The 14,366-nt window shown below is 31.6% G+C and overlaps 1 protein-coding gene across 5 annotated transcripts in view; it reads left to right on the top strand.

Annotated features, from left to right (window-relative positions):
• Positions 1 to 14,366, top strand: part of LOC145254643 (cyclin-dependent kinase 14-like) — a 659,020-nt gene that overhangs the window by 574,765 nt on the left and 69,889 nt on the right. For all 5 annotated transcript variants that reach the window (XM_080113265.1, XM_080113264.1, XM_080113263.1 and 2 more), the window contains one exon: positions 12,858 to 13,029. In XM_080113265.1, coding sequence (XP_079969391.1) covers positions 12,858 to 13,029 — 172 coding nt within the window. The remainder of the gene's footprint in view (positions 1 to 12,857; positions 13,030 to 14,366) is intronic.

Below are 14,366 nucleotides of genomic sequence, written 5' to 3'. Positions count from 1 at the left end.
CAGAAAGAAGTAAAGAGACTTATTATTTTTAGTTATTGCAAGAACAGTTTATTAGCAGATATATTGAAATTTATGAATTTTCAAATAAAATCAAAGTTAAACATAAATATTAGTGGTTGTGACCCAACAAGTTACGGCTACATCAGTATAATATATATATATATATATATATATATATATATATATATATATATATATATATATATATATATTTTTTAAATATAATTATCCACTGACGCGTGTTTCATCGTCTATGACTCATCAGAGTGGCTGAATTTAGCGAGATTCGAAATCGGGACCCCATGGTAATGAGCCTAAACCCTTTACCACTGACCCATCTCGCCAACTGTCTGGATATATTGCGATTTACTTAAATGTTGTTTGTTTTCATTTTAGCGATATGTTTTGAATTAATTCAATTATTTACGAAAGTGCATTTTTACCTAAATGCGAGTTGGGAATAATTTTCCCTATATATATATATATATATATATATATATATATATATATATATATATATAAACTATGTTATCAAAAAGCAAATCTTTAACAAAGAAAAACTTATAAGAGCAGCTCAACATTATTAAGAGAAGCAAACAATATTATTGAATGACAGATGAGGAATAAAAGTTGTATATAACTTTACTATATCATCAGAACAATAAGAACAATAAGTTAAGGGGAAAATTAAGAAGAAAAAAAAACTCTTTAAGCCATGGCATTTCGAAGCTAAATGCTTGTCATCAGATTTATTCTTATATGCTGTACCTACTTTTAATTATCATTAACCATATTATTTTATTCCTTCATTCTCATTTCATTTCTAAATGTTTTTAAGCCAGTTTTTTCTTTATATGCGTTTTCCATGATTCTGGCCCTTCTTTTCTTCTAATGAGAAGCATTTAGCTTCGAAATACCATGGCCTTAAGAAGTTTTTTTTCTTAATTTTCCCCTTAACTTTTTCTGAGTGGTCTGGTCTTATATGTAACTTTTATTCCTCATCTTTCATTTAATACTATCTATATATGAGGGTCGTTCCAAAAGTAAGACCTCCTATTTTTTTTTAACTTGGAAACAAACTTGGAAACTAAAATGTTGAAGAGCTACGAAGATGAGAGTAGTACCATTAAAACGAGCAACCTGTTGTGCTCCAAAACTTATTTTTCTACAAAGTCATCACCATTTTCAAAGCACTTTTGCCAGTTTCTTTTGATGCCTTGGTCATAAAAGTCTGGAACACGCTTTGTCACTCACATCTGTTGCCTTCTGAAGTCAATGAACCCATCTCCCAACTGTGCTGACATCAACTGCATCAGCTTTGTAAACGTCCAACAGGTGCCGATGAATATTGATCGGTTCATTTTTTTTTCTGAATGGAGGAATTCAATAATGCATGTCCGAGTTTTACACCATCAATATCTGCAACAGAGAGATTAAACTTTCAGGTGATGAATGCCTAAGTTCAATCATCATAACAGTGCAATTTGCAATCCCCCTCTTCTCCATTCAGGTGGAATAAAAGATAGGAGGCATTACTTTTAGAATTCCCCTCGTGTGTGTGCGTGAAATTAGAAAGACAAATACATATTTATCTTAGAACTTGAGAGCCGATCTTTCAAACGCCTTTGCATTGAGGACATTGCCAAGGCTGCTGCAAAGAAGGTGTGCTCTCTCTATTGTGCTCTAATCTCCTCTGTTGCATTCGGATGGAATAAAAAAAACATAAGACACATTACATTTGGAACGTCCCTCGTATGTATGTAATATATATATATATATATATATATATATATATATATATATATATATATATATATATTAAGTAAAGTGATTTTCAATTTAAAAATTTAAAAAAAAAATTTAAAATTTAAAAATCAAATTTTAATTAAATTAAAAATCAGTTTCATATGAAACTGATTTTTGATTTAATTAAAATTTGATTTTTAAATTTTAAAAAATTTTTTTAAATTTTTAAATTGAAAATCACTTTACTTGATATTGAATTAGCTCTAGGACATTTAACTATCGAGCTTATTATATATCTAAATTACAACGAGCATTTCCTGTATTTTAATTAAACTAGTAATTTCACTGTTACATTAAAATACACTTAGCTCTTTAGACTATTATTCTAATCTCCTTTAATGAATATATTTTTTTACTTGCATAATTAATTTAAGAAGAAATCATCCCCTGATCTAGACAAAGACACTTTTTTTATTTATTTATTTTACTTTTGTTAGTTTTAAGAGATGAAGGGGCTCCCTCCTGGGGCTAACACTTAATTCTGTTACAATTTAAATTTATATCCGAGGGCTCTTTTAAGAATAGATGCTGTTCCCTTTATGACTGCTATTTGTATTTCCTTAAAGCTTGGTCTTCCAGAAATTGCTTCTAAGTGTTTCTGAAGGTTCTTTTTTATTAGGTCAGTTGCTCCCGCCACAGCCGGTATAATGTTTATTTCTTTAAGAGAACCATGTCATTTTTTTTATTTTTTTTTTCCATCATTTTTAGGTCCTGATATTTTATCTTTTCCTGTTCAGCTCTATTAAGGCCAAAGTCATTTGGAACTGTGACATCGATAATGAGTGCAGTTCTTTCGGGCTTGTTCCATATTACAGTATCTGGCTTGATGGCCTTGTCTTTTATGTATCTCCCCCCCCCCCCTGTATGTCTTTGTCGTAGAACACGATCACTTTTCCGTTTGATGTTATCGGTGGTGGTTCATGTTCCCAGATGTTCAACGACCTATCTTGTTGCATCTCTTTGCAGATCTTCCCGTGTCCGTGTGTGTTTTTAAAACTCATATTACACATCCATCGTATCATTCTCATGTCATTTCACTCCATGCAACACATGTCCTCAACCTTCACAGGCCATACTTGACTTCAATACATCATTACACTGTGCACACATGACTGATTAAACTTTTTCCTCCATTGACAGTCGTAATGCTCTGTTGGTTAGTAACGACAGAAATTCCTTGAACTTATTCCATCTACTCTTAATTCTTGCAATCACGCTAGCACCTACTCCACCCTGTGCTCCTATGACATTATCAAGTGTAAACAACATTTCTGAACAATCTTAATGTTAGCCTCGCCATTCAAATATATACAAGGTGCCTTCAATAAGTTTCTAGACCTTTTTTTGCACAGGCATTTAAAATTGGCGTAGACTTTTGAAATCTCAGTATGTTACTGCTATACATCTTATGAGATGACTGACCAATCTTGATGATTTCAGGTTCAAATGAACTGCTACAGCAGGAATTGGAATACACCCTACTAAAGCCTCCTTGTCACAGCTGGTTAATTTCAAAACTGCAATCTGGACGTGAGGACACTTTAGAAGAACAATATGCAATAAAATTCTGTTTTAAACTTGGAAAAAATGTCACAGAAACTTATGGAATATTTCAGATTGCTTTTGGACCATCTTGCATGAATTAAGCATCAATTTTTGAGTAACATAAGAGATTCAAGGAGGACAGGGAGTCTGTGAGGAATGACTAGAGGTATGGGAGGAGTCAGGAAGTGAGAACATTCGAGTTGATAGGCAAAATAAACAATTTCATGATAAAGACTGTTGTGTGTCTATATAGACAATAAGTGCACAGTTTGATGTCAGTGTGGGAACTGTACATTCAACAATTATTCACGAGGAACTGAAGATGCAGAAGATTAGTACAAACGCACCAGTCCACAACTTTATCCTTGTCACACACTATTTTACTAAAATGGGCATCAAGACAGTTCCTCACCCTCCCTGTAGTCCAAACCTTGTTCCCTATAACTGTTGGTTATTCCCTAAGCTCAAGGAAAATCTTAGATGCTGTCGTTATGAGACAATTGAAAAGATGAAAGAGCTGAGTTGAAATTTTGTGCTTAGACGTGAAGAGGAGTTAGCAGTTTTTTTATTAATAAATTTTTAATGATTGGACATTTCATGAAACTGCAGTAAAGTGTAGGCCACTTTTTGAAAATTTATTATTACTATGGTGTAAGTTGATGTACCTATTTCGGAAATAGATGAACTTACCCAGACACACAAAAAAAAGTGCAGTTATAACTAAGCGTGGTGGCAGTTATGGTCACAGAATCGGATGCATACTTTCTGCAGTATATTTATATTAATTATACCACTGCGTTTGTATTGATTATTATCGACCTTTCAAGGCCACAACAGTTATATATTTAGGCGCTCATGATTGCTAAATTATTGAAAAAATGTTTTTGGTTTTTTCTTTCTTTTCTTTTCCCTGTTTTTCGCTTTCTTCTTTATTTCATTTTTTTAAAAAATTTCTCTTTGTTTTTCTTTCATTCTCTTTTTCATTTCGTTCCTAATTTCTTTCTTATATCTTTTATTTTCTTTTTGTAATTAGTTCTTCCTTCCTATTGAATTCATTTTTCTTATGTCATTTTTTTTCGTTTTTCATTATTTTCTTTCTTTCATTTTTTTTCCTCACATTTTTCAATCTTTTTTTTATCCTTTTTCGTTCTTTCCTATCTTTTCTTCTTTTTGTTTCTTCCTTCCTTCATAAGGTTGTTCCTCTGTTTTTTCTGTTTTCTCTTTCATTTTTTTTTCATTCGTTCTTTTTCTATTTTTTCATTAATTTTAATTTCCTGTCTTTTTTCTTCATTTTATTTTGTTATCTTACTTTCATGTTTCCTTTCTTTTCTTTTCTTTGTTTCTTTTTTCTTATTTCTTCCTTATTTCCTTTTTCCTTTTCATTCTTTTCAGCGTTTCTTGTTTCATTTTGTAGAACTGAATGACTTACCCAGACATTTTGCTTCACTCCTTACTCCCGCCTCTCCCACGTTACGTCATTCAATTCCACACACACACACACACACACACACACACACACACACACACACACACACTTTTTTTTTTTTTTTTCTTTTTGCCTTGATACCCAAACAACGTTTCACAACACTTCACTCATTAATTAAACCCATCACCATAGATATGCTAAAAAAAAAAAAAAAAGAAAAGAAATTGATAAGAAATGTTTGTTTCTGGAAAGATAAACTGAATTATGCCTTAAAGAAAACATGTAAGGCGGGGTGTGGTGGTGGTGGTGGTGGTGGTGGGGGGTATGGCTATATTTTAAATTAAAAATAACTAAAATAAAATGTATGAAGAGATAAGAACCAATCTCTGCATTTGCCTCTTTCAAAAAATACCAAACAGATGTGCCATAATTATGTTTTCTGTAAAAAAAAAATTTCCTTATCTAAATAAAAATAAAATATCTTTTATAATTTAATTATTGTAAGATAAAATAAAATTTATGTTTCTGAATTTTTTAAATGAGGACTGATAATTTGTATTATTTTGATTGTTCGGACTACTGTTCTCATCTTGAGTGTTATTTTCATAACGTTTCAATTGATGTAACCTTTGACCTTGGATTAAATAAAGGGTTCTGTCGTGGCCTTCGTTTGGTTCTGTTCGAAATTTCGTGCAGATTTCTGAGTTTGACAAAAAGATACGAGTTCGACAAGATAAACCCGAAGGTCGAAAAGTTCTGCAAATAACATTCAAGATGCGAACAGTATTCTGACGAATCCAAACAATCGGAAATAAAGTTTGCTTTTTTGTTTTTTATGGCGAATCAACATTTTTTTTGTGTGCTTTTTGAATGTCGAAATATTGATACCAATTGCAAACAATTGACTAGTGTGCATACTCTATAGAGCTTCGCCACATGCTTGAGAATTGTCTTGACCCAGTCTTTCAACTGTCATCAATGGCATACCTCTACTTCATTTACTTGGTCATCTTTTTGGTCTTTTTGGTCCCTTGACAAAAGAGGGATTAGACCTAGTAATTCATTCCCGTTCGTTTGTTTACACTTTTTTCAATAATCACATCTTGGATTTTTTGGAAATTTTGCACAAAACATTAGTCACGGTGAAAGTAAATTTTTCACTCATGGAAAAAGACTCCACATGCTCGGCTTGTTTTCAGTTGACTTTTCTTGATTTCTTTACGTAGTTGGAATCTGGTAGCTAGGAAACATGTCCAAGTTTCATTAGTTTCTTTTCTTTTTCTAATAACGTTGTTGATTGATCTGTTAATATTAAGCATTTTTTTTTTTTAATGATATCTGCATTTCTTTGTCTACCTTGCAATATTATTCCAACGATAGTTTTTAAACATTTCTTTTTAAAAACACTGAGATTCCTTTAATGTTCTGACAGTTTATAGTCCATGCAAGGCTTTATCTTTAGTTGACCTTTGACAACTAAATATTTTCGTTAACTAGCCAAATTGAAAAGTTACTAGCCAAACCCACATGATTTTTAGAATATGACATCTTCGTTCTGTGAGGAGTATGTACATCATAAAGATTTTTCTGTATTTTTTTTTTTTTTAATGTGTAATTCTAAATATATAACGAATTTTATGTTGATACTTGAAGGTATAAACATTCTGACTTCTTAAGATGTTGTAAACAGCCTTCGTTAAAAAAAAAAAAAGAGTGTATGGTCCTATTAAACTTTTATTGTTTAAATAATTTAACTTTTCGTTTTATTAAAAAAAAAAAAAAAAAAGTTGAAAAGATATTTTTCATTTAGTAGTGAGCTTTGGAAGATTGTCGGTGAAAGAAATACAATTGCCAAAAGATAAGCGTTTCATTATTTCTGGTCGCCATTTTGAAAAATCACTCCCAAATGCGATTGTTTCACTCGCAATGTAGAACCCTGCTATGTTTCACTTAAATCTGTTCATATATGGATTAAACAGTAAAGGACAATACCTAAAAACTCACCACAGTTTGTATACCATACATGAAGGGCTTGTTTAAAAAAATCCAAAGAATGTGGACTGTGTATGGCATTAGGACAGTATTCAGAAGAGATTTAATTCTCTCTAGAAACAGCTTGTACATTCAATTCTTTATCGTGATTTGTTCTGCAGTGAGCTTACACTGCAGAACAAATCACGATAAAGAATTGAATGTATGAGATTCCATGTAAATGTGTAAAACTATACAAAGGTTAGACATGTTGTCCACTAAAAATAAGATTAGAAGAGCATCGAAAAGCCACAATGCGTGGAGATTGGAAAGTCGGGTATGACGGGTATGACTGGCCATATATGAATGGAAAAGGAAAACCATTAATCCTTATGGGATGAAGTAAAAATTATCTCTACAATTATATAAATGCAACTTTGTGCGTGTGGGAGGGGGTGAGTTCGTTCCTTATAGACTCCAAAACGGCTGAACAGATTTTCTTTAAAATTTACAGAACTTCAGTGCATAAGTCTGGGAGTGATCTTAGTTAAGGTTTGTCTCAGAATAACCCCCGATAATTATTGAACCGTTATTTTAATTTATCTATAATCAGTAAAGCCATTTTTTCCGTGTCGTTGTTAAGCAACAATGATAGAACAACGGGCTGTGAAAATTATACTGTGGGTAAGTTGATAGCGTGTTTTTTTTTTGTTTTGTTTTTTTGTTTTTTTTTGCATGACGTGGTCTGTAACTTAAAACTCCACATGTAAATTTCTAAAAAATTTTTCATTAACTGCAAAGAATTTTATAAGACTTGAAAATTTGGATTTTTTTTTTTTTTTTTTTTTTTTTGTGTATGACGTAGTCTGTAGGTTCAAACCCCGGATGTACATTTCTTAATGTTTTTTTTTTTTTTTTTTGTTTTTTTAAACTGGAAAGAAGTTTTTATAAAAGAAACGGTAGGTTCTCTAGAGTGCAATGTAGAATAACATATATTTTGGAGTAAGTTCCTGCATGGAGGCATGTGAAGCTTCCTCCCGAGCGATTTTACGGATTTTGATGATAATACAAATATAGGAGTGTAAAATATTCGTTGATCATCATTCAATCCCAGGCAACGTCGGGTCTCCCTGCTAGTAGACATATAAGAATGGTGGTGAGTAAGAAGACTCAAAGAAACAGCACATATGATGGGTGACGATCACCTGCTAAGCAGACCTACTTTAGAATTTAACACTGTATGGGAACCATTAATTATAAATAATAGATAAGGTCACCATTTTTATTTATTTATATATATATATATATATATATATATATATATATATATACTAGCAAAGATACTCGCACCTTGTGCAGGACTTTACTGTGGTAAGTAATAAGATTGTGTATCTAAGGCAAGAATAAATTTCAAGCTCTGAAAATTTATACAAGAATTGCCTGAAAGTGTAGCATAATAAATAAAATACCAGATAAAATGCAGTTGTGACACTCTTCTGGAGGTTGAGGTTCAATCTTCAGTGCAGGCAATAGAAAGATTATAATTGCAAATTACTTGAGATTTCTACCTGACTGAATGAGAGCATGCTATCCCTGTGGGTTAAATAAAGGGTTCTGTTTGAAATTCCGTCCAGATTACCGAATTCGACAAGATGCAGTTAAAGCAAGGCCAGAGATTGCATCGATCGAAACGTTATGTAAATAACACTTAAGTTGTCAACTGCCGAAATGATTACGGACAATTGATTGGAGCCCAAAAGATTCTTTATTGAATATTTAAAATAATAACATTATAATCCCGAGTCAGATAAATAAAAGAAATCCTTTTTTTTTTTTAATTTTACAAGGTGACCACCACTTATCAAGGCCTGGAAGCCACTCGGGGATAAGGGTTATTGCATGTACAGTACATTAGTGTGGGGGTTTAATAAAAATGTCTACTTAAGGGGGCAGTTCATCAGGAATTTGTTTACGTTGGACTTGAAGACATCCAGGTTGTAGTCAGGTGGGAAGCAAGCAGACGGAACAGAGTTCCACAGGCATGCAGTTCTAAGAAAGAAGCTTTGTTCATGGAATCTACGTTTTGATTTAGGCACAGATAAAGAGTGGGGAAAATTTTTGACAGTGATTTCAGCTAGACGGGTGTTTTCGTAAAAGATTTGCGAGGGGGGACTAGAGATTGGAGCTCAGACGAGCACCTGTCATGGAAATAACGATAAAACAATCCATTCCTATTATTATTTTGCCCTAACAGAAGCAGGCCTACATACATTAAAGATGGCCTTGAAGTCAAGTAATATGAGGAAAAAAGATAAAAAGGAAGAGTGTGTCAGTGACAGAAAAGTTGCAGTAGATGCTAAGGGGGTCAAGTAGTTTAAATAAATATATATTAGTGTGTAATTGATTTCGTCCAGTTGTGAGAGAGCTTCTTCCTAGAAGAGGATAACGGGGGGGATGGATTCGATATGAGTTATTTTGGTATTTTTGAGATTTTTGTTTGTTGTATTGCTATGTATTGGGGGGGGGGTGAAAACTTTCTGTCATTTATTTTTTTGAGAATCCATTGTCAAAAGATCTGAAATTGACACGCATATATCGGTTGTTCCACTATGAACAATACATCCAGTAAAAATATATATATTCAGACATTGTTAAAAACAGCAGAAAGCTTCTGTTTAGTGACACCTTTTTTATTTTTTCAATTTTTCCTATCTTTTTTGTGTATGCATCGAAAGTATGGATGTATGGTCTAAGCATCTTTTTCTCAAAGTTTCCATGATTTTAACTTTTCGTGAAATCAGCTTCACATCCACAAGAAAGTGTGTTAGTCTCGGTAAGGAATTAGGAATTATGGGAAGATTTGCAGTAAATTAATTTTTTCTTTTGGCGTTAATGCCTGAGTTATGAAGACATGATTACTGCAAGGTTAAAAATTAAAACATGAACCAATAAATATTACACATGAATATTCTTAATGCTGTCGTTCGACCTTCAACTGGTAATTTTTTTTTTTTTTTTAATTTTCACACTTTTGCACCAATTTTCCATGGCCCAAACCCAAATATAGAGTTTCCGTGGGTTCGAATACCCTATATATGAAGTTTCATGTCTGTAGACCAAAAACTGACAGAGGAGTTTGACAGGTAAAATTTTTAAAACATATATATATATATACACACATACATAAATATATATATAAGAGCAAATAGTTAATAAAACATTTTAAAAAACACTTTAAATATGTTTTTAACTCTTTTTCAATCTGAAAAGGAAACACTTAATAAGTGGATAGTCCTTAATCCACAGTTTTGAAGAAATACTTTCCTTCTCATCAGAGGGTATGAATTAGCAAAATGCGGGATTGGATTTTGCATACAAAAGTATTTGATGAAACTGCAAGTAAGTCAAAGATCTTACTTGATAATAAAAAGTGAAGCAGAGGGAATATGGTGAAGAAAAAGGTGATTTCACGTGAATGGGGAGTCTGGTGAAAGGTAAAGTATACAATGACGGTAAAATCAAAAAATGTAAATCCAAGAAAGTTAAATAAATTTCCATTCGCACAAGTAAAATCTAAGGAAATCGTGTAATTGGAAGATGGTTCAAAATAATCCAAAAGGCTGAAATCTGTGGAATAATTCGCAAATATGTACAAGGAAAAGGGGAAAAAATTCCAATAATATTAATGAAAGAAAAATAAGATATGCGTTTAACATGGCTGCCGAGACAGTGTAATTAAGAAAAATCAGTGAAGAAGGTGAGAAAAAAAAGATTAAATGGTGATAGAATTAAATAGAAAATAGAAAATCAAATATCAAAATGACCCAGAAAAAATGACGTTAAAAGGCGCAAAAAATATAGGGCAAAAAAGAGGTAAACTGAAATGTACAGGTTATTACTTAAGAAAATGTCAGCAAGAGTTATTAAAAGACACTAAATGGAAAAATAAATAAATAAACAAATAAAAAATAAAATATAAAATAAAAAAATAAAAAATATTTTTTAAGGGGAGAGGATGGCTAGTATCTGCAAATTCCGGATAAAGCAAGTAAGTATGTAAGTATGCATATAGTAAAATATAAGTAAATATACATACAGGATATGAATGTGTAGGTAGATTGATATATTTGATAGATAGGAATATTTAAAGACTAAAACGGAAATTGCAGATAAAAAAAAAACGGCCAAGCAAAGAAGAAATAAAGAATTAAAGTAAAGGATTATTAAGTCATATTAGGAAAGTATGTAGAAAAAACGATAATGTTAAAGAAAAATTATATATATCTGAAAGGTTAAAGTAATAGCTATGTAATTTCAAAATTACCATAATTAAATTTGGACATATGTTTACAGAAAGAGATCAGTTCGTTTTTAAAATTTATTATATTGTTACTTTGAGGGGAAGTAATTATAGTTATAGCTTCGGTTGTGCACAGGCGATATGACTTAGAGCCTGGAGTGTAAGACTTAACTTTCTTATGATAGTTCATTTGATTGAGAAGGGGGTATTATTAGAGTTAAGTTTTTTAATTAAAGTGGTTAGGGAAGTTCTTTGGTTATTATTATAATTATGGTTGTTAAAAGAAGAAATGTGGTTTGATATTCTTTTCTTAATTAATGTTGAAGTAGCGCCGATATATGTATGTACTTTATTAAAAGCTCATGGTCTGATATTACTATTAATTTGCTGATTTGTATTAGTTAAATAGTTTGAATTTTGTTGTGTTCAACAAAGGGTGGGACAATGATAGTACGACGACTGTTTTGGAGGGGATAATGAGTGTTGTTAGTGTTAGGATGGCTGTTATATTATTCTCATTAATATTATTGTTATTATTATTATTATTATTATTATTAGTTGTATGATTGTAGATGGAAGGGCTGCTCGAGTGGTATATTGGATTAGTAACTATATCAGATGGAGGATGGGAAGAAGGATAACTTGAAGACAAAATATTAGTGTCTTTTATGGGAAGATTGCGCGGGAGCTCAGTAATAGTGCAAGAATATATAACATCTTTATGGATGCAATCATTATTGAGTGGGCAAAGATGTTTGTTATTACAATTACAGTTAGTTTTGGGTTTAATTGGGAAAGGGATTTTTTGGGCTGATTTAATGTTTTTGTTATTAGATGTTAAGATTCTTTGTGCTAAATTAGGCATTGTTGAATAAGAAATCCTGATTGAATTTTTATTGAAAATAGAACTATATCTATGTGGGTATTTGAAGGCGTTTTGTACAATGTTGAATAATTCCTTAGGTATATTAGTTTTGACATTTACGCTAAATGGAGGATTAAACCAAATATTTTTCTTTCTTCTGATGCGACTGGGTGGGTTAGAGGTATATGATTAGTATTTTGGTTTGGATTATATATGTATTTTAAATTATAAGAGGTTTGTGTTTACTATAACCTTTTTACACAAATATTACGCAAGTATAAATCATGTAGAATATCTGCATTGATATAATTACGTAATTGTTAACTAAAGATGATCATCCCATAAGAATACCGAAAAAAAAAACTAATAGGGAATTAAAATGAATGTTTAAAAGAATATGCAAATTAGCTAGATCTTTTGAAGATGAATGCAATTCCATGACTCATATGACAAAGTTGTATTATTTTTTTTTAATAAATAGAAAAAAAAGTCTTGCTTTTTTTTCCTATTGTTTTTGGCTTTTGGGCCAGGATTGTGTCACATCTGCTTTTGTGGAGAAGCAAATGAATACCTAAATAAATAGAAAAAAGGGTTTTTAATATGAATATCAATACACAAAAAAACCCAAATTTATGTGAGTGTGTGTGTGTGTGTGTATATATATATATATATATATATATATATATATATATAGTACATATATATATATATATATATATATATAGTACATAAACTATTTTGCTTCTTTGGTATATTTCTTGTGACGTCATCATCTAACTGAAAATCTCTTTAATCCCTATATCATTGAGTTGTTTTATTAGTTGAGAAGAAAACAAAAAATGCAAGAAAAACAAGCAACTCTAAAGCAGCCATTAGTTTGGTGTTGTTTATAAAGTGTATATTTGCATATATTTATTGAGCTTTGTTTCTTTTTGATTTCACAGAGTGACAGTTGTCCCAGCTCAAATGGTTGCAGCTCAACCAACCACTTGTCCTCATCCTCTCAGAATGTCCCGTTGCTCAATGGGGACCATTCCAAAAATGATATCTGCTCAGTCCGTAAAGAAGCCACATTGCCCAGATTGTCAGGTTATCCTGTTGTTCCCAGGACAGCTGGTAAGCGGCCATCTTGATTTCTCCCTCGCCTTCTCTATTCCTTTCTCTTTTCCCTACTCTCTTCATCTCCTTTCTTCTGTTCCTTTTTCTCTCTTTCTTTCTCCTTTCTTTTCTTCTGACACTTTTAGTGAGTGCATAAATTAACTTAACATCTAAATTTTAAATTGTAACATGTTAAGAGATGTAGGACAACGTGTTAATCATCTATTATCATAGACCAAGGCTGATAACTCGAGTTGGTAAATCACATGCCTGGCCAGACCATCATTTTTTCATTTTTATTTAAAAAAAAAAAAATTTGTATTGGTATTTTGGAGTTAAAGTTAATGTTGGGGCATGTTTTTATTATTGTAATTGAAAATGAAAAAATCTGCTCTCTCTTTTTTTTTTTCTCTCTTTTTTTTTTTTTTTCAACAAAAACCCCCCCAAAACACACACTTCATTAATTTCAACATTTTTTTTATATATAGCTGTATACGTCCACACTACCACCTTATATTCATTAACCCTGATCCTTGAGTGGCCTTTGGGCCTTGATAAGTGGTGACTCCCAAGTAAAAAAAAAATAATTGAAAAATACATACACACATAGACATATTCTTGCTGGAATAGGTTCACAGTACTGAAGCACTCTTGAACCTGTTTATATATTCAAGCAGGTCGAACCGAAACTATTGCAGTGGCGGTCAAACCCACATATATGTTGAAGCAATAAAAAATCATGAAATTGTGTGATAATATAATTCAAGACTAACATTGTTTTCAGAAATGAAATGATTAAAAGACGTGCAAACTGTCAGGATCTTTTTTTTCTTTTTTTTTTTTTTGTAAATCATATTAAAATTAGTTTTTAAAGATTTTATGCTTCCTCAATGGCTTTATGTGAAAAAAAAAAGGAAAAACAAAAGAAATTCCCTCCCTCCCTTTACTTATAAGAATCTCGATACTTCTGGATCGTTCTTCCCAGAATTTGAGATAGCTGCAAGAATACAAAAAAAAAAAAAAAAAATAATCAATACTTAAAAATGCAGAGTCAATATAAAATTGAATGAAATAAGCATAAGTTCACTTTTTTATACTAATGAGTCGCTACTTACCAAGGCCAAATGCCACATGTAGCATGAGTTTTACAAAATTTTTCATAGAAATAACTCCAGACAAGATATAAACCCACTTAATGTAAAAAGCTAATCAGAACGAATAATAGTTATTGCTAAGATACAAGATACCTAATGGCCTTAGTATTAAAAGAATCAAGGCTATAAATAGGAAAACAGTCAGCAGAAAGAGTTTCACAGGCATGCAGTTTTCGGAAAGAAGCTACCAGAATAGGAAGC

Source organism: Euprymna scolopes, chromosome 30 (genome assembly GCF_053919585.1).
Source record: "Euprymna scolopes isolate OS-2025 chromosome 30, ASM5391958v1, whole genome shotgun sequence".
Taxonomy (NCBI): domain Eukaryota; kingdom Metazoa; phylum Mollusca; class Cephalopoda; order Sepiida; family Sepiolidae; genus Euprymna; species Euprymna scolopes.
Note: the sequence above shows the minus strand (reverse complement) of the source record. Positions and strands in the feature narration are given on the sequence as shown.